A 21,801-nucleotide genomic window follows, 5' to 3' on the forward strand; every position below is an offset into this window, starting at 1 on the left:
TAATATCAAAAATCTATGTTGAAAATGGAGTTGGCGTAATTCTCTCAACTGAAAATAATTTTTAAAATGAAGTCTCCGGTGTTGTCAAAATCAGTAACAGTCAAAATCAAGTAGTTGAAAAGTCTCAAAATTCATATTGTTGCTATCACTTAGTAATTTTAAGCAGTACTTATTTGACAGCTTCATTTCAAGAGGCGAAAATCGCTTACAGAATTGGAAGTGAATTATCTAGGGTGTAAAAGAGCAGGATAATAAAGTTTGGGAATATGCAGTCATTCAAAACACGTGCATTAAAAAAGAAGAGGTGTCTAACACGTGGCACTGGAAGATGGCAAAGAAAATAGCCGTTTAAGAAATTATTTATGTAATTTACATTGTTACTTTATTTCAAATACTCCTGTAAACCAGCAATTTCTTAATGGTACTTACAAATCCTCACTCTTGAAAGGTTTAGGGAGTGCTAATGAAATTCATTTGAGGTAGAAATACACCTTTTCTTGCATAGTGCAATGAATAACTAAAAGATCTTTTACTATAAATAGATGATTACAATGATTATTTCCTTATGGGAGGTAATGGGAAATTTATGCCTAAAGAGCTACACCAGATTAAGAAATTTACATTCACTGGCCCTTGATACACATAAAAATAGATTCATAGCATGTGAATTGTGCTATTTTCTTGAATTCTAAATATTCAAAGAATTTTAATATTAATGTTTATGTTATATATTGACATGAAGTCATCATCTAAACCAAGGGACTAAACATATAATATTTGAAAACTCCCTTGATAATATACCTCTGCTTATTTATAACAATCCAAAAGTCTATGGTGTGTTTTTATTATTGCTGTGTTTGTTCCCATTTTAAACTACAATATTTTCCCATCAGTGAAACCTGTGTCTAATTTTTTTCTCATTATCCAAAATTTTAATCATATCCTTTTATTTACCATGTCAGTTTGAGTTCCCTGGGAAGCAAACAGTGAGATAAAGATCGAGGAAAGAAATAAACCTCTGAAGGCAAAGAGGGAAAAGGCAAGACTGGCCTAGAAAGCCTTGGACTGTGCTGTGGATGTGACAGAGTCTTGGAGAACCAAATGGGGAGCTCCATAGCAAAGACTGTCCGTTAGAGGAGTCTCAAGTAGGGCAGAAATGGCCAGGATCTAGGATGTGCCATGCTCTGTCACTGGCTGGAAGCTGCTGAAGAAGAGCATCATGGCTTTGGCCCCGCCAAAGCCACTTAGCTGACTTCTTGGCCCAATTATCAGATCCAAAGGCCTTCATATGATAGACCAGCTCACTTTCTTTCTTTCTTTCTTTCTTTCTTTCTTTCTTTCTTTCTTTCTTTCTTTCTTTCTTTCCCTTTCTTTCCCTTTCTTTCTCTTTTTCTTTCCATCTTTCTTTCATTCTTTCCATCTTTCTTTCTTTTTTTCTTTCAGATTTTGTTTTATTTTGAGAGAGAGAGAGAGAGAGAGAGGGAAAGTGAGAGGGGTCAGGGGCAGAGGGAGAGAAAGAGAATCTTAATTAGGCTCCACACTCAACATGGAGCCCCATGCGGGGCTCGATCTCACAACTGTAAGATCATGACCTGAGCCAAAATCAAGAGTTGTACGCTTAACCGACTGAACCACCCAGGTGCTCTCGGTTCTTTCTCGAAGAGAAATCTAATAAGCTACTAATGCAATGGCTGCCACATTTGCGGAAGTATTCAAAACTCTCTGCTTACTAGATGATGTTGTACAACCTGGAAAAATAAATGCTGGTGGCAAAAAGCCGTATGAACTCCAGAGTTGGCCATTTGTTCAAATTTCTTGAGTAACCAGCCTGTAAACAATACAGAAATTAAAACTTAATCCAAATAATTGGCACTAATGTAGATCTGTGTACTTAATCATGTATTATGGATATTATTTATTTGAATTGGTAGCAAGCAAATTCGAACGATGGAATATTGTGTTATACAATAAGTACCACTTATTGGGTACCATGATCTGGGTATGGCATGGATATATTATACATTTGATCCCTCATTATTTCAAGAGCTCTGGATGAGAGGTGTTAGTACCTTATGTGCACAATAGGAAAGGAAGATTCGGGTTTTACTTTTCCAAGATCTCCCAGCTAACAATTGGCAGGGCTATCACCCCTTAGTCCTATCTACTTTCGAGGCTGTTGAATGTTCCATTACACCACAGCATCTAATACGGAAAATATTAATTCTTCATGAGTTTTTTCCCCAAATACCTGAAGTATTCTCCAAGCATATATCAATGTTGCACAATAATTAGCCCAATGAACAATAGTTACTGAATAATCTAAGTGCAGCCTTCATTTATATGAAGAAAATCCAGGCTTTAAGGAATTAATGTTTTCATTTTTAATGTAAAAGGATGCAAAGCAAATACCTTTGACTTTGTGGATCATATGCTTTTCAATCATAACTACTAAACTTTCTCATTGTAGGGTGAAAGCATACTAGACAATATGTAATGAATAGGTGTGACTGCCTTCTGATAAAATTTTATTTACAAAAACAGGCAGCAGCTGGTGGCCCAAGTTTACTAACCATTGTTGTAATAGAAGATACAAAATATAAATGTGTAAGTAGAATTTTGTGGACTCTAATAAGACAAAAATATAGTTGATTTTTTTAGTTAATAAATTTTAAAGAGTATCTGATTACTGAGGATACAATGAACAAGGCATGAGCAGAATGCAGTGGATTAATTAATAAACACTTCCAATAATAAATGTGGAGTGATTACTTGATAAAGCAGGAAGGAAGGAAAAGATCATCAGCAATTCTGAAAGCCAGACAGAGTGTAAATGTGTACTATTAAGAGAGTCAATTTGGAATAGCAAGTTGAGTATTGAATTAAAATACCTGATCTGTTGTACAAATATATTAGCAACTGGTTGTGTGTTTTAAGAACATCACTTTTTTGGCCTGTAAAATAAATGTCTTAGGCTGGATTCTCAACCTTTTTCCTGATCTGATACATCTGAACAATAAAAATAGTGCACTCCCATTAGTAACAGTGCGCCAGTCCAAGGGTGTTAGAAAAGCAGGTATTAATTTGGCTTGATAAAAATGTTAAAAAATCATTAGACACTACAGTTTTCCTTTTAAGAATAAGCATGTAATTTAAAAATTCTTCATGGGATTATTTGTTTAGTGTCTATTTCCTCTGCTGGTCCATCAATTTTACAAGAGCAAGAATCTGTGTGTTTCCTTCATTGGTATCTATAGCTCCAAGTTCAGTGACTGGCTATAAGAGGCTCATAATAAACAGACATTGCATGGATGGATGGATGGATGGATGGATGGATGGATGGATGGATGAATCTCACTGAGGAATTACTGGAATAGATGGTCTGTAAAGTCATTTCCAACTGTAAACATTCTTTGAGGTTATTCTTTTTATTTATAAAGCTTCTCTGTCTTTAACTCAGACTTGTTGATATTTTCCCTTGCATTCTGCCAAGTACAATGTCAGTAAGGACCAGTTCTTTCCACTTGCTCCAGAATATGTCAACCTTGTAGGAAATCCAGTAAATGCCTTCATTCTGTCAAAGAGGCAATATTTTCCTTGAGAAGCAGAATGTCTGATCGTAAGGCAGTAAAAAATCTACCTCTCCAATGTAACAACAAAAAAAGAATTGAATATGAATCTCACATACTTAATCAAAACTCTTAAAAAGAGAAACAAAATTACTTCAGTGTTGTCGTGTGAAAATCTTACCTCATCAAGATACAAAAAGAATTGTATAATTGTATTTCCTTAATTAACACCTGGAGAATTAAATGTATAACTCATAATCATTGTTGAGTTATTTTCTTGAATTCTAAACCACAAATATTCAGCAGGCAAGGTGTTATTTTTAACATTTTTTGTGTTTAACTGCTGGGATCTCATAATGTAACCTTATAGCAAATATTTGCTGATGAGTTTTCTGTTTTGTTTTGTTTTTTGAAGGGACTATAAGTGCATTAAAAAAAAAATCCCCTGCTATGTTCCAAACGGAGGGGGGGAGGAGCACTTAATTGAAATCTTCTATACAAAGGCCTTGATTATTAAAAGTGAAAGGCTCATTGTTTCTCCTTTTTATTGACTGAAAACTCTTGACCACTAGTATAGGCAAGTACTTCTGAAACACATTTTTTAAGAGTTGTTTTACTTTAATAACAAGAATTTCCTGGAAGACTGTAACTGTTATTCTTTTTTCACACATTATTGCCTTCTGAGACACCCTGGAAAACATAAATTAGGCTTCTGTAAACACTCTCTCATGCTACATGCACCAGGGCATCCTGGGTATCTATGAACCTCTCGATATCACTACAAAGCCTGGAAAGAGTATGAAGAAATTTTCATGGATAGGATAGAGATAAGGAACTACAAACAGAAGTATTCTAAAGCATGCTAGAATGTTTCTGCTTAAAAGAACAGATAACCAATTGAGTATAGCTGATAACAGGTTTACTCTAAATAGCTAGCATGGGAGGCATTGGAACTGTATTATCCTTTCCCAATTAAAACTGAGACGACAGGAAAGAACGTAATAGTCACTGAGGTATAGGTAGCACACAGAGCAGGACTTTATTTTCATTGTATTGTTTCAAGACTTTCTATTTTAAATGACACATAGATATGACTAAAATATATAGCAAGCTGAGAAACAGCTGTCTGGATTTTCCATCTCCCTCATTCTGGCAAGGAAGTGATCTGGGCCCTTGGGATGTGTTTTTTCTTTATAAAATATTCAAATTAAACAATGGCTCAGGATAGGGGTATATTTTTATGATAGTATTTCCCAACACAGAGTTAAATATAAGTAATTAAATAACCCTTCAACATAATACAGGGGCATGCCTTTTTATTTTCTTAGACTTCTTAGTGGTTATAAAACTCATTTTTTTCTGCTCTACTAACAAGATTCAAGACAGGGCCCACAATGTAATTTATGTAGACTTTTTGTTTTTGTTTTGATCTTATCTTTGGTTGTTTGTGTATACTAAACATGGGTCTTTGAATTAATAATCATTTATTAAGCACCTACTAATTTTCAACCATTATACATAAGGTACTGCAGGAAGTGCCAGTTACAGTGTTTGTCCACATCAAGTTGTTCACAGCCTAGAGCAGGTGGCAGGCTTGTGATCCATTAATGCACTAAATTATATGTACTAAAAGTGCACTAAGTAATATGGTAAAGAAGAAGCCTGGGTACTCTGGCAATGTGAGAGGCCCACCTTACTCAGAAAGGAACTGCTTTCCAGAGAAATGATGTTAAGTGAAGTTTTGAAAGAGTCGTACCCATTTTCCAGAAACGGAAATAAATGGAATGTAGATGAAATAAGAGATTTATATTGAGAAGAACCCTGAAATGACATAGATGAATTTGGGTTTTATGCTGAATGCAATGACAAACCACTGAAAAGTTTAAACAAAAGAGAGATAAAATCAGGTATGCATTTTAGACAGATCCCTTTAGTGACCTTGTGGAAGACAGATAAAAGTGAGACTGGAGTCAAGGAGACAAAAAAAGAACTTATTGGGGTCCTGGGTGGCTCAGTCCATTGAGTGTCTGACTTCTGCTCAGGTCATGATCTCATGGTTCATGGTTTTGAGCCCCACATCGGGCTCATTGCTGTCAGCATAAAGCCTGCTTCAGATCTCTGCCCCCTCTCTCTCTCTCTGCCCCTCCCCTGCTCATGCTTTCTCTCTCAAAAATAAAAATAAACATTTATTTTTAAAAAAGAAAGTTATTGAAACGATGCAAGTTAGAACATTAAAATGTTGCTCTTAAGGCACATGGATGGAAGACAGCATGGTGCACTGGCTAAAACCCAGGACTTTGGCTAACAGACTTGAGCTTAAGCACATCAAATACCTTGTGTGGTGTTTGCATGGCTGAAATTTATACTGAATAATCTTACTCAGTTAAAAGAAAAAATAACCCAACAGGATTAATTGAGTTTAGGGTGGATGTGGGATGTGTGACAGTAATTCACTCAAGAACTGTTACACTTGCCATCTCTCTCATAGGCCTCCTGATCTCTCTCCTATGTGTACTTTTGCTCACTGCATCTATTCCATTCTGTTTTCTGTTTCAATTCACGTCTTTGGTTACCCAATTTATACATCCTCATAATGTCTGCTTGCCTATGGTCGTCATGGCTTCTCAAGCCTCAGACCATATAATGAATAGTCAATTCCCTCTGCTGAATGGGAATGTCTCTCAATATTCCCTGGGTCATGTTCCCAAGAAAGAAGAACAGATGGGTCTGCTCATCCCTGCCCATCTGCCTAGCCTATAATCCATAACTTTACAGAATTTTGACTGGCTCTAGGCTTGGATGGTAATGTATGGGGGAGATATGGAGTGTAATGAGACCTACTTCACAGCATGGGAGCAAGACAATCACCTTTAGAAGGGATAACTGAAAAGCTTACCTAGTACCAGTGGCAATATGAATGGACTGCAAGGGACAGGTTCAAGGAAGAGTTTAGTAATCAAATTAGCTAAATATAATGATCCATCAGGTATGAAAAACAATAAACAGGAAGCCTGCAGATGTTTACTACATTACTACCAACAGAATAATTAGTGTGTCATCCACCCAAATAGTTGAAACAAGAAGAAAGGTCCTTTGATGAGTTCAAATTTGAACTTGTGGGTCAACTTTATAGAAAACCCCAGTAGATACCTATATATACCATTTGGCTTTCAAGAGCTGTTAGGATTACAGATAGCCATTGATGGCCACTCTCTTTTTTGACTTCTAAGGTTTTCTTTTACTTTAGTCTTCCTCCCTGCCTCGTCTGCCTCCTTTGCATTTGTCTCCTCTTTGAGGGACATAGATTTCTAGAAGCCCAATTCTGGTTCCTCTTCACCTTTCCTCTATATATTCTCTATATATTATTTTATATATATTCTTCTCTCTCTCTCTCTCTCTCTCTCTCTCTCTCTCTCTCTCTCTCTATATATATATATATATATATATATACATATATATACATAAATCCTAAATTAGTAAACACCATATTTATGCTTGTGACTTTACAAATTGTTATCTTCAAACTCACATATCCAGTTGCTTCCTTGACTTCATTTCAATATTTCACTGACATCTCAAACTCTTGATTTGAGCCCCCTATAGCCCATCCACTGCAGTCTTCTTTGGCTTATTTTATATCACAATTCTTCTCTTGCTTACAAAAGTCAGAATTTGAGGATTATCCTTGATCCTATCTGTTTTTTAATTCCCCACAGCCAACCCAACAGCAATGCCTATCAATTCCATCTCCAAAATGTGTCATAAGTCCATTTTCTCCTTTCCATCAGTATTGCTGTCACCTGATGATAGGCTACTAGCAAAGATTTTTTTAATTTAACTATTTAGTGGCTTCCTATTTCACTTTAGAATGAAGTTCAAAATTTGATAAAGGCCACATGATCCTTACATCTACCCTTCCCATACATTCCAACAACATTGTATCCTAGCTCTCTAACAAGGTTCTTCCCATTAAGGCATTTGTCCTTGGTGTTTCCACCCCATCAAACCATCTTCACTGAGCTGGCTTTTTTGAATTATGTAAGTTACAAATCACGCCTCATTTGAATAAAGGGATCTTGCCCGTGTCTGATACAACCAATTCTTCCCATTCCATCACTTTTACATTAAGGCATTTTTTTTTTGTATTTTTATAGTATTTTTCTCTCCAAAATTACCTTTGTTTGCTTGTCTAAGTTCAGTTTTCCCATACCCATTGGGTAGAATCTAAGCTCCATAAAGCAGAGGTGGTGCCCTTGTTATTCAGTGCTGCATCTCTATGCCTAAAATAGTGCCTAGTAAGTGCACTAAAGTAAGTTTTGATGAAAGATTCAACTAATTAACTCTTGCAAAAGAGCATTAGCAGGTCTTCTCATTTCCATTCTTTGCCTTAGAATCTATTTTTCACAAAAGGCAAAAAAAAATCATCTTTTGAAAATACAAAACGGATCATATCCCTCCATTCATTCACTCTTCGATGGTTTCAGTGCGCTCAAAATAAGACTAAAACCCACCACATACGTTTTCAGTACCACTCTCTTTTTGTTCAGTACACTCCGCTGATCTGTTCATTTTTAATCCTACCAAACTCCTTTGCTTGGGATACTATTCTTGACATTCTTTGCATAGATAGCATCTTCTTCTCTTTCTTTAAATTTTGGTTTAAGTGTTATTTCTTCAGAGAAGCTTTCCTGATTGCTCTACTTGAAGGAGTTTCCCCCTTAGGATTTCTTTCTTCTCACCCCCTGATGTATTTCCTTCATAGCATTCAGTAGTTTTCAACTACTACAATTATATTTTTGTATCTTTGGTTTCATCTGCCTAATCCAGTAGAATGCAGGATGATTAGGATAGTGACCAGGTCTGTCTTCTTCTCTTTAGTACCCTTAGTACTTAACATGATAATTGAGACACTGAAGGTACTCAATAAATGTTGTTTTTTACATATGATAGCAAATGGCAATAGAAGCTCTTGGAGTAAATAAGATTACTCCTACTGGGGCATCTGGGTGGCTCAGTTGGTTAAGCATCTGACTTCGGCTCAGGTCATGATCTTGCAGTCAGTGAGTTCGAGCCCCACGTTGGGCTCTGTGCTGATGACAGTTCAGAGCCTGGAGCCTGCTTCAGATTCTGTGTCTCCCTCTCTCTCTCTGCCCCTCCCCCACTCACACTCTGTCTTAAAATTAAACATTAAAAAAATTTTTTTTGAAGATTACTCCTAGTTACAAACTAAAGACACCTAACTGAATCTAGCCTGAAGACATGTTTTTGTTTGTTTGTTTGTTTGTTTGTTTGTTTTTGTGGGGGGTTATTTTTTTGTTTTGTTTTGTTTTTGCTTTCTGTTGTGTTCAGGTTATCATAGTCCTCATCTAGGGGTAGTATTGAAATATTGTAACAAGTAAGTCTTACATCTATTAGAAGGAGCATAGGATACTTGGTCAGTGTATCCTATGTTGGTGTGGGGGGTAGATAGAACTTTAGGGCAATGTATATTTGCTGACTTTTATGGATGTGTCTCAGTATTTGGATACCTCATCCACTCTAGTCCTTAGCTCGCCCTTGAAAGTATTTAAGTGTGGGATCATCACTCCCAGCCCCTACTTCCGATTTAGAATTTAGAATAAGAGAAGAGGGCAGAAAAAAAAAGGCTTAGGAAATGTCAACATTTAAGAACTGGGAAGAAGGGGCGCCTGGGTGACTCAGTCGCATAAGCATTCAACTCTTGGTTTCAGCTCAGGTCATGATCTCACAGTTCATAGGTTTGAGCCCCGAGTTGAGCTCTGCATTATCAGTACAGAGCCTGCTTGAAATTCTTTCTCTCCCTCTCTCTCTGTTCCTCCCCCTCTTGTGCACCCTCTCTCTTTCTCTTTCTCAAAATTAAAATAATAATAATAATATTAATATAATAATAAAAAGAACTGAGAGGAAAAGTAAAACAGAAAGGAGGGGCATTTGGGTTCAGTCAGTTAAGCCACTGACTCTATTTCAGCTCAGGTCATGATCTCACAGTTCATGAGTTGGAGCCCTGCAATGGGCTCTGTGCTGACAGCATAGAGCCTGCTTGGAATTTTCTGTCTTCTTCACTCTCTCTGCCCCTCCCCTGCCAGCTCTCTCTCTCTCTCTTTCTCTCTCTCTCTCTCTCTCTCACACAAATAAACATTAATAAAAAACAGAAACACAACGGAGCAGCTTAAGAAAAAAGTACCCCCAACCACCAAAAAAAAAAAAAAAAATGTTTCTAGCAGCTTAGAGAGAAAAGTACTTTAAGTGGGCAACTGTGTCAGTAGATAGGGGTGGAGAATGATTTCCTTGGAAAGCATTGGTGACTCCAGAGCAAAAATTCTCAGGGGAAAGTTGGTATTAAGTCAACTTTCAGTGGAATGAGGAATGGTTGTAGACTTCTTCAGAGGCAGTACCAAAGAGAGAAGTGGTAAGCACATTTGGCCAGTGGTATAGGATGTGAGGAAGTATTGCCTATAGATAATTTCAAAACAGCAATAAAACTGACTAAAGTTTGTCTTCTTGTTAATATCGCCATGCTCTGGCAATTCCAAACAAGGTTAGAGTTAAAATTCTCTTCCCCTAGGCTACCACTCTTAAAGAGAGGGATAGAGCACATAGGGTGAAAGGAAAATGACTTTATAAGACCAAAGGACCTTGTGAATGTTTATAATAATAGGAAAAGAGCAGCCTAGAGGATGTGTTTCAATGGAGTACGGGTTATACTCAGTAAAGCAATCTGAAGATACACAGAATGCACAAAACACAGGAATGATTTAGCCTCAAAGAAAAAATAGAGCCTCCAATTCCTAGAGGAAAACTCCTGATTCTTGACTCAGAATTGTTGTATTATGGCAAGTTGTAGATCTTTTGCGTTTCTTGAGTTAATTCACAGATTCTGATTCCATTATTACATAGTTACTCATTTTATCCACTTTTGAAGACAGTCTTTCAACAATAACATCGAAGCGCCAAAAGTGACTACTACTTAGTTATTTTATGGATTTCATGTAAAATGATTTTAAATGCATTGTGTTAATAGATATAGTCTAATTTCTGACATTAAATGATTGTATTCTGCATTTGCACTTATTTCATACAGGTAACAAATATTGGGTGTTTAAGGATACAACCCTACAACCCGGTTATCCTCATGACTTGATTACTCTTGGGAGTGGAACTCCCCCGCATGGAATTGATTCAGCCATTTGGTGGGAAGACGTTGGGAAAACCTATTTCTTCAAGGGGGACAGGTCAGTACACATTTCACTTGGGAAAGACAGTTAACTAATGTTTACAGAAGCTAATATTTCTCCTCTATAGTGGATGTGTATTGTTGATTAAGAATCTGTGTGATATAAAGACAAGAATTAATGAAATCAAAAGTATTTTTAAACAACATTCAAGATAATATTCCTGTAATATACCCACATAATATGACCTTCTTAGGAATGTACATGTTCTTCCTCGTCTCCATCACTTATCATGCCTATAAATCTCTGTAGGCAGCGTATCTCTAATCCTGCAATGCATTTTCTTGACGTTTTACTTTATTTTAAAAGCACTTTATCGCACAGTCTGTTTTGTTTGCTTGTTTTCGTATTCAAAATTAAAGTTTTACACTCTGCATGTAATTAACTGTGAGCATTTTCAAATAATCCAGTTTAGTCATGGGTTCTAGTTCTTAAGAAGCTGATTGTTTAGGTACCTACAAACAGGTGTTATGAGCTATCACTTAGCTTAAAGTGTAATTAATATCCCTTCCCTGTAACTTTCTTCCTTTTCTTTTCCTTTCTTTTCATTTTCTTATATGGCATTAGTAAAAATTGAGTGAACTATACTAGTCTTATGACTCGTGGCATCTACTAGGCTCCACTCCTGTGCATTTTTGATATAAAGTGCACATAAAATGTAACTGGAAGTCTGTTTTTTATTGGTTTAATTTAGTATTAGGTAGAAGAAGTAATAGAGATGAAAAATAAATTTTTAATTACACTACTACTAGCTGGGTCAAATGTGACACTCAGTATAATTTTTTGTATGTAGAAGACTTAAGTATGCATTTTATAGTAAATTAAAAATACATAAATAGGAGTGCCTGGATGGCTGAGTCGGTTTAGCGTCTGACTTTGATTTCAGCTCAGGTCACAATCTCATGGTTCTTGGGATTGAGCCCAGCGTCGGACCCTGTGCTGACAGCCCAGAGCCTGCTTGGGATTCTCTCTCTCCCTGTCTGTCTGCCCCAACCCGGCTTTCTCTCTCTCTCTCAATAAATAAATAAACTTAAAAAAATACATACACATACACACAAACACACATAGGAACAACAGGCTTTAATGCGCAACACCTAGTATTGAGTTTGCCTTATAATCTTGGCACGGTTTAACCCTATAATATGTCTCCAACTTTAGTAGAAAAATATGTAAGGTATAAACTTTATTTTATATATAAGGTATATATAAGATATATAAGGTATTTTATATAAGATATAAACTTTATTTTACAATTTGTTTTTTTTAAACTTAAAATTTTTTTAATGTTGATTTATGTTTAATTAATTAATTTTAATTAATTTTATGGACATAGAGCATGAGCAGAGGAAGGAAAGAGAGAGAGGGAGACACAGAATCTGAAGCAGGCTCCAGGCCCTGAGCTGTCAGCACAGAGCCCGATGCGGGGCTCAAACTCACGAGCTGTGAGATCATGACCTGGGTCGAAGTCGGACGCTTAACCGACTGAACCACCCAGGTGCCCCTTTATTTTGCAATCTGTAATTTTTAATTGCAAATGATTTCAGACATGGAGCTTTATCTGTGAACAAAAAACTCCTATAATTTGTCTTCATGGATTAGAATATATACTTTTTAATTTATTCTGTTACTTGCTTTCTATACATTTGATTTGTGTATACTTCTATAGCAAAATGTTCATAAACTTGCAAGCAATATCATGACACTAAAGTTTTGCTAAGTGTTTCTTACCAAATCACAAAGCAAAAAAGGTCTATCAAACAAAAAATCTATTGAAGGAGAAGATGCTACTTATAGCCACAAAAAGTTGATTCTCAGCAAGGTATAAGTGGGTAGAGTATGAAAGAAGAAAGAAGAAATTGATGGCCACAGCATGGTGACCACTAATGAAAATAAATCTGCAGACTTATAACATATTCCTTAAAATAACAACCCTGAAGGTTGTTAGAGTTTAAGCCCCCAGCCAGTTTAATTGCTTGAATGTACCCTATCAGGACCAGGTTCAATAAGGAGTGTTTTGTTGGGTTTTTTGGGGGGTGGGGGATGGAGAAAGGCATAGAAACAAAAGGCTGACAAAACACACTTCTGCAGGACATTTCATGTAACAGTTTTAATGAGGATTTCCCAGATGGTAACAAAAACTGCCATTCTATGATCAGAAAGCCTGTTTTGTTTTGTTTTTTCACACATGCCGGTATTACTTTTAAAATGTTTCCAACCTAAAATTCAGCACTTACTGAAAAATTTAAGTTTAGAAACTAAATGTGCACTGTCTCAAATAAGTGAAATCAATGAAGGTTAGATACCAAATTCATACTAGAATGAAGGCCATAGTAAATGGGAAAAGGAGTTTTAGTTCATTTGTTTCCTACTTGAGACGCTTGCTACATGCAAATATAACAAAATATGGAGAAATATTTTGTTTTAAGCTCTGCCTAAATAACTGGTTTTATAGGTTTAAATAATATTTATAAGTTGGTGCTCCCAGTGGCTCAGTCAGTTAAGCATCTTACTTTGGCTCAGGTCACGATCTCAGGGTTCACAAGTTCTACAGCTCAGAGCCTGGAGCCTGCTTCAGATTTTGTGTCTCCCTCTCTCTCTGCCTCTCCCCCACTCCTGCTCTCTCTCTCTCTCTCAAAAATAAATAAACATTTTAAAAAATTGTTTTAATTTTATAAGCAAGAATCCAATTAATTTCCATGTGTGTAATCTTCTGTAAGATTTCATGAGTCATAGGTAGCTTATAAGCAGATTCCTTCATATTCATATAATTCTATAATTCCAAAATCACAATTTGTCAATACTTTCATTCTAGATTATAAGTAGATGGATAAGACATTAAACTACCTGACTGAAACATATAAACAACAATTTGGTTTGTCACTTTTACATAAGAATTCAGTGAGTCTTTCTTCCTTATAGACTGTATATTTTTAATACCTACCAATTTTTTTAACATTTTATTTATTTTCCGAGTATATTTTTGAGAGAAAACACTGAATATTGCTTTGTCCTTACTTACTTCTCCCTCTTCTCCTACTGCTCTTTCTGCTTAAGAAGGGTGGCAGGGGATGGATGATTGTTGATTAATTGGTTTCTATTTCTCTAAAGCTAAGAGAAGAAGGAGATTTTAGAGATCATCTAGTCCAGGTGTAAAAAACTCAACTGCCTTAAGGGGCCAAGCAAATAATGTATATACTGCCAGGTACAGCAATAGTATGTAAGGCAATAATAGTAGGTAGTGCAGTGAGTGGGAAAGTACAAATATACTAGAAGAGCACTCAAAATCAGAATCATTATTTAATTTTCTAGACATACAAAGCACAGATTTAAATTAGATTTGGTCCAAGTGCTACCATATGTCAGCCCCGCATCTTGTCCATGTCCTACCAGTGTGTAGACAAACTCAATTACACTCCACAGGAATTCATCCTTCTCTAACCCAACTGCCCATGCTGATAGTATGAATATGAGACAGACTTTTCAATTCTCAACAGCTCTAATTCCCACTTCCTTAAGGTTTCTATAGTACTCCGGGCACAGCCCTCATTCATTTATTCAAAAAAATATTTTGAGCACATATGATGTGACTGACATGTGTTCTCAAGAAAGGACCACAAGGCTTCTGCTTCCGTGGCATTTAGCTTCTATTAAAGGAGGCAATAGTAAGCAGGAAACAAGTAAATGAGCCTAATCTTTTAACACTGAGAAATGCTACAAAGAAATAAAGCAAAGTGATAATGTGATAGAGACTCATGGGTGGGAAGCAGTGTTTGGAAAATTGGTGTAGAAGTCAGAGCCCTTGCAGATGAAGGAGACACAAGAGTGGGGCCTTGGATGGGTGAAGTTTCAGCCACAGGAAGCTGTTTGGAACAATAGGTTGTAGGCAGATGACATAGTAGTGCAAAAGCAATAATACTGGAATATTTAAATCCGGTAAAACATTGTGGCTACAACATAGCCAGTTAAGTGGTAAAGGTAATCGGTAAGTCAAATAGGTAAGCATGGGCCAGATTATATGGAGCCCTATAGACCATGACAAATGTGTTGGATTTGATTCTAGTACAGTGAAAAAGTATGGAAGGTATTTTTAGCAGGAAAGCAAGATGATCTGATGTGTATTCACAGACAACACTGTGGCTTCTGAGTGAAGAATGGGCTTCAAGAGTGGAAGCAGAGGGTCACCGGAGGCTGTTGGAGTAGTACAGGAAGATACGATGGTAGAGGCGGAGATGGAGGAAAAGGAATGGGTACATGATATATTTTGAGTGTAATCAGAACAGTCTTTCTTATGGCTTGGATTTTAGGGGTGAGAAAAAAGCAAATTAAAGATAACTTCTAGGTTTTTCACCTCAAAAATGGAAACGGTGGTGCCCTTTCTGGAGATAGAGCAGACTGGGGAAGGAATATTGGGGAAAGGGGATTAAAAGATTGAAAAAAAATGTGCATATTTAGTTTGAGATGTCTGTTTCACACACCCAACTGGAGGAGTTAAGTGGGTACCTGGATAACTTGAGTTTGCCTCAGTGGAAAGGTCAGTCTCAGGTACACACTGGAGAATTATTGACATAAATTGTATTGATAGCAGGGGCCTACATCAAATCTCCTAAGTGTACAGATAGCTAAAGATGAATAGTTGAAATGATGGCGCTTTAAATAGATCTGTAAAGTCAGATTAAAATTTCCAGTATTTCACTATTTCACATACAGCCTGGAACTCACTTCCTCAGATTCCTACTTGCCCTTTTCTTAATACACTATAATTTGATACTTGGATACATTTTGATCCTCATGGCATTTAACTCTAAAAGGCTATGTTTCTAACTCATCTGTCTGCATCTTCTCACAGATACATTCCCTATGGCCATACTTCATTCTAAGCTTAACTTTTAACAAGTTTAAGATATGTTCAAAGAAAGACAAAATTTAGATCCACTTGTGTTTTTACTATTATCACCCTTAATAGTCAAACAGAAAAACATTTATTTCCTTCAGCTTAACTTGTGTGTTTATGAAGTAATTACTCAATATATGTGTTTTTAAGATCATTCAACACAGTGTAAATTGGTATCCCCAATTCTGTTGCATCACTAAGAATGTTTCTGAAGAGTGGGACTTTGTATAATTATTTGGGTATGAAAAAAGAAGGGGTGCTGTATTTTGTGTAACTTAACACAAGCGAGTAGTCTTGACTCTGGAGTACAGATAGGACAAAGTAAGATGAAGAAATGGCTGGGTCACGTGAAATTACCCTAGGAGCCATTTTTTGTTCAGTTCGAATTTGGTATGTATACCATTCCAGAATTTTCTATACCATTTTTTCTTAGCAGAGAAATTTAACAAAATGCTATATACCATTACATGGACAACTTTTGTCTCTTATGGATGTGACCCATGCTTAAGTCAAATTAAATGAATACATAAATCTCATTTCTAATCATAATTTATTTTGTTTTTTTTTATTTATATATGAAATTTATTGTCAAATTGGTTTCCATACAACACCCAGCGCTCATCCCAAAAGGTGCCCTCCTCAATACCCATCACCCACCCTCTCCTCCCTCCCACCCCCCATCAACCCTCAGTTTATTCTCAGTTCTCAACAGTCTCTTATGCTTTGGCTCTCTCCCACTCTAACCTCTTTTTTTTTTTTTTTTTTCTTCCCCTCCCCCATGGGTTCCTGTTAAGTTTCTCAGGATCCACATAAGAGTGAAACCATATGGTATCTGTCTTTCTCTGTATGGCTTATTTCACTTAGCATCACACTCTCCAGTTCCATCCACGTTGCTACAAAAGGCCATATTTCATTTATTCTCATTGCCACGTAGTACTCCATTGTGTATATAAACCACAATTTCTTTATCCATTCATCAGTTGATGGACATTTAGGCTCTTTCCATAATTTGGCTATTGTTGAGAGTGCTGCTATGAACATTGGGGTACAAGTGCCCCTATGCATCAGTACTCCTGTGTCCCTTGGATAAATTCCTAGCAGTGCTATTGCTGGGTCATAGGGTAGGTCTATTTTTAATTTTCTGAGGAACCTCCACACTGCTTTCCAGAGCGGCTGCACCAATTTGCATTCCCACCAACAGTGCAAGAGGGTTCCCGTTTCTCCACATCCTCTCCAGCATCTATAGTCTCCTGATTGGTTCATTTGGGCCACTCTGACTGGCGTGAGGTGATACCTGAGTGTGGTTTTGATTTGTATTTCCCTGATAAGCAGCGACGCTGAACATCTTTTCATGTGTCTGTTGACCATCCGGATGTCTTCTTTAGAGAAGTGTCTATTCATGTTTTCTGCCCATTTCTTCACTGGGTTATTTGCTTTTCGGGTGTGGAGTTTGGTCAGCTCTTTATAGATTTTGGATACTAGCCCTTTGTCCGATATGTCATTTGCAAATATCTTTTCCCATTCCGTTGGTTGCCTTTTAGTTTTGTTGGTTGTTTCCTTTGCTGTGCAGAAGCTTTTTATCTTCATAAGGTCCCAGTAATTCACTTTTGCTTTTAATTCCCTTGCCTTTGGGGATGTGTCGAGGAAGAGATTGCTACGGCTGAGGTCAGAGAGGTCTTTTCCTGCTTTCTCCTCTAAGGTTTTGATGGTTTCCTGTCTCACATTCAGGTCCTTTATCCATTTTGAGTTTATTTTTGTGAATGGTGTGAGAAAGTGGTCTAGTTTCAACCTTCTGCATGTTGCTGTCCAGTTCTCCCAGCACCATTTGTTAAAGAGACTGTCTTTTTTCCATTGGATGTTCTTTCCTGCTTTGTCAAAGATGAGTTGGCCATACGTTTGTGGGTCTAGTTCTGGGGTTTCTATTCTATTCCATTGGTCTATGTGTCTGTTTTTGTGCCAATACCATGCTGTCTTGATGATGACAGCTTTGTAGTAGAGGCTAAAGTCTGGGATTGTGATGCCTCCTGCTTTGGTCTTCTTCTTCAAAATTACTTTGGCTATTCGGGGCCTTTTGTGGTTCCATAGGAATTTTAGGATCGCTTGTTCTAGTTTTGAGAAGAATGCTGGTGCCATTTTGATTGGGATTGCATTGAATGTGTAGATAGCTTTGGGTAGTATTGACATTTTGACAATATTTATTCTTCCAATCCATGAGCAGGGAATGTCTTTCCATTTCTTTAAATCTTCTTCAATTACCTTCATAAGCTTTCTATAGTTTTCAGCATACAGATCCTTTACATCTTTGGTTAGATTTATTCCTAGGTATTTTATGCTTCTTGGTGCAATTGTGAATGGGATCAGTTTCTTTATTTGTCTTTCTGTTGCTTCATTGTTAGTGTATAAGAATGCAACTGATTTCTGTACATTGATTTTGTATCCTGCAACTTTGCTGAATTCATGTATCAGTTCTAGCAGACTTTTGGTGGAGTCTATCGGATTTTCCACGTATAATATCATGTCATCTGCAAAAAGCGAAAGCTTGACTTCATCTTTGCCAATTTTGATGCCTTTGATTTCCTTTTGCTGTCTGATTGCTGATGCTAGAACTTCCAGCACTATGTTAAACAACAGCGGTGAGAGTGGGCATCCCTGTCGTGTTCCTGATCTCAGGGAAAAAGCTCTCAGTTTTTCCCCGTTGAGGATGATGTTAGCTGTGGGCTTTTCATAAATGGCTTTTATGATCTTTAAGTATGTTCCTTCTATCCCGACTTTCTGAAGAGTTTTATTAAGAAAGGGTGCTGGATTTTGTCAAAGGCCTTTTCTGCATCGATTGACAGGATCATATGGTTCTTCTCTTTTTTTGTTGTTAATGTGATGTATCACGTTGATTGATTTGCGAATGTTGAACCAGCCCTGCATCCCAGGAATGAATCCCACTTGATCATGGTGAATAATTCTTTCTTTATGCCGTTGAATTCGATTTGCTAGTATCTTATTGAGAATTTTGGCATCCATATTCATCAGGGATATTGGCCTGTAGTTCTCTTTTTTTACTGGGTCTCTGTCTGGTTTAGGAATCAAAGTAATACTGGCTTCATAGAATGAGTCTGGAAGTTTTCCTTCCCTTTCTATTTCTTGGAATAGCTTGAGAAGGATAGGTATTATCTCTGCTTTAAACGTCTGGTAGAACTCCCCTGGGAAGCCATCTGGTCCTGGACTCTTATTTGTTGGGAGATTTTTGATAACCGATTCAATTTCTTCGCTGGTTATGGGTCTGTTCAAGCTTTCTATTTCCTCCTGATTGAGTTTTGGAAGAGTGTGGGTGTTCAGGAATTTGTCCATTTCTTCCAGGTTGTCCAATTTGTTGGCATATAATTTTTCATAGTATTCCCTGATAATTGTATGTATCTCTGAGGGATTGGTTGTAATAATTCCATGTTCATTCATGATTTTATCTATTTGGGTCATCTCCCTTTTCTTTTTGAGAAGCCTGGCTAGAGGTTTATCAATTTTGTTTATTTTTTCAAAAAACCAACTCTTGGTTTCATTGATCTGCTCTACAGTTTTTTTAGATTCTATATTGTTTATTTCTGCTCTGATCTTTATTATTTCTCTTCTTCTGCTGGGTTTAGGCTGCCTTTGCTGTTCTGCTTCTACTTCCTTTAGGTGTGCTGTGAGATTTTGTATTTGGGATTTTTCTTGTTTCTTGAGATAGGCCTGGATTGCAATGTATTTTCCTCTCAGGACTGCCTTCGCTGCGTCCCAAAGCGTTTGGATTGTTGTATTTTCATTTTCGTTTGTTTCCATATAGTTTTTAATTTCTTCTCTAATTGCCTGGTTGACCCACTCATTCGTTAGTAGGGTGTTCTTTAACCTCCATGTTTTTGGAGGTTTTCCAGACTTTTTTCTGTGGTTGATTTCAAGCTTCATAGCATTGTGGTCTGAAAGTATGCATGGTATGATTTCAATTCTTGTAAACTTATGAAGGGCTGTTTTGTGACCCAGTATATGATCTATCTTGGAGAATGTTCCATGTGCACTCGAGAAGAAAGTATATTCTGTTGCTTTGGGATGCAGAGTTCTAAATATATCTGTCAAGTCCATCTGATCCAATGTGTCATTCAGGGCCCTTGTTTCTTTATTGACCGTGTGTCTAGATGATCTATCCATTTCTGTAAGTGGGGTGTTAAAGTCCCCTGCAATGACCACATTCTTCTCAATAAGGTTGCTTATGTTTATGAGTAATTGTTTTATATATTTGGGCGCTCCGGTATTCGGCGCATAGACATTTATAATTGTTAGCTCTTCCTGATGGATAGACCCTGTCACTATTATATAATGTCCTTCTTCATCTCTTGTTACAGCCTTTAATTTAAAGTCTAGTTTGTCTGATAGAAGTATGGCTACTCCAGCTTTCTTTTGGCTTCCAGTTGCATGATAAATAGTTCTCCATCCCCTCACTCTCAATCTAAAGGTGTCCTCAGGTCTAAAATGAGTCTCTTGTAGACAGCAAATAGATGGGTCTTGTTTTTTTATCCATTCTGATACCCTATGTCTTTTGGTTGGCGCATTTAATCCATTTACATTCAGTGTTATTATAGAAAGATATGGGTTTAGAGTCATTGTGATGTCTGTATGTTTTATGCTTGTAGTGATGTCTCTGGTACTTTGTCTCACAGGGTCCCCCTTAGGATCTCTTGGAGGGCTGGTTTAGTGGTGACAAATTCCTTCAGTTTTTGTTTGTTTGGGAAGACCTTTATCTCTCCTTCTATTCTAAATGACAGACTTGCTGGATAAAGGATTCTCGGCTGCATATTTTTTCTGTCTAGCACACTGAAAATCTCGTGCCAATTCTTTCTGGCCTGCCAAGTTTCAGAAGAGAGATCAGTCACGAGTCTTATAGGTCTCCCTTTATATGTGAGGGCACGTTTACCCCTTGCTGCTTTCAGAATTTTCTCTTTATCCTTGTATTTTGCCAGTTTCACTATGATATGTCGTGCAGAAGATCGATTCAAGTTCCGTCTGAAGGGAGTTCTCTGTGCCTCTTGGATTTCAATGCCTTTTTCCTTCCCCAGTTCAGGGAAGTTCTCAGCTATTATTTCTTCAAGTACCCCTTCAGCACCTTTCCCTCTCTCTTCCTTCTCTGGGATACCAATTATGCGTATATTATTTCTTTTTAGTGTATCACTTAGTTCTCTAATTTTCCCCTCATACTCCTGGATTTTTTTCTCTCTCTTTTTCTCAGCTTCCTCTTTTTCCATAACTTTATCTTCTAGTTCACCTATTCTCTCCTCTGCCTCTTCAATCCGAGCCGTGGTGGTTTCCATTTTGTTATGCATTTCGTTTAAAGCGTTTTTCAGCTCCTCGTGACTGTTCCTTAGTCCCTTGATCTCTGTAGCAAGAGATTCTCTGCTGTCAGCTATACTGTTTTCAAGCCCAGTGATTAATTTTAGGACTATTATTCTAAATTCACTTTCTGTTATATTATTTAAATCCTTTTTGATCAGCTCATTAGCTGTTGTTATTTCCTGGAGATTCTTCTGAGGGGAATTCTTCCGCTTGGTCATTTTGATAGTCCCTGGCATGGTGAGGACCTGCAGGGCACTTCCCCTGTGCTGTGGTGTATAACTGGAGTTGGTGGGCGGAGCCGCAGTCAGACCTGATGTCTGCCCCCAGCCCACCGCTGGGGCCACAGTCAGACTGGTGTGTGCCTTGTCTTCCCCTCTCCTAGGGGCAGGATTCACTGTGGGGTGGGGTGGCCTGTCTGGGCTACTTGCACACTGCCAGGCTTGTGATGCTGGGGATCTGGCGTCTTAGCTGGGGTGGGTAGGCAACGTGCACAGGGGCAGGAGGGGCAGGCTTAGCTTGCTTCTCCTTAGGTGATCCACTTCAGGAGGGGCCCTGTGGCAGCAGGAGGGAGTCAGATCCGCTGCCAGAGGTTTGGCTCCGCAGAAGCGCAGAGTTGGGTGTTTGCGAGGAGGGAGCAAGTTCCCTGGCAGGAACTGGTGCTCTTTGGGATTTGGGCTGGGGGATGGGCAGGGGAGATGGCGCTGGCGAGTGCCTTTGTTCCCCACCAAACTGAGCTCTGTCGTCC

At 37.7% G+C, this 21,801-nt stretch overlaps 1 protein-coding gene across 4 annotated transcripts in view; it reads left to right on the plus strand.

The window, feature by feature from the left end:
• MMP16 (matrix metallopeptidase 16) overlaps nucleotides 1-21,801 on the plus strand; it is a 318,248-nt gene that overhangs the window by 259,230 nt on the left and 37,217 nt on the right. For all 4 annotated transcript variants that reach the window (XM_086695622.1, XM_086695624.1, XM_086695623.1 and 1 more), the window contains one exon: nucleotides 10,666-10,816. In XM_086695622.1, the coding sequence (XP_086551748.1) occupies nucleotides 10,666-10,816 (151 nt within the window). The remainder of the gene's footprint in view (nucleotides 1-10,665; nucleotides 10,817-21,801) is intronic.

Source organism: Puma concolor, chromosome F2 (genome assembly GCF_028749965.1).
Source record: "Puma concolor isolate L17-30 chromosome F2, mPumCon1.1.hap2, whole genome shotgun sequence".
Taxonomy (NCBI): domain Eukaryota; kingdom Metazoa; phylum Chordata; class Mammalia; order Carnivora; family Felidae; genus Puma; species Puma concolor.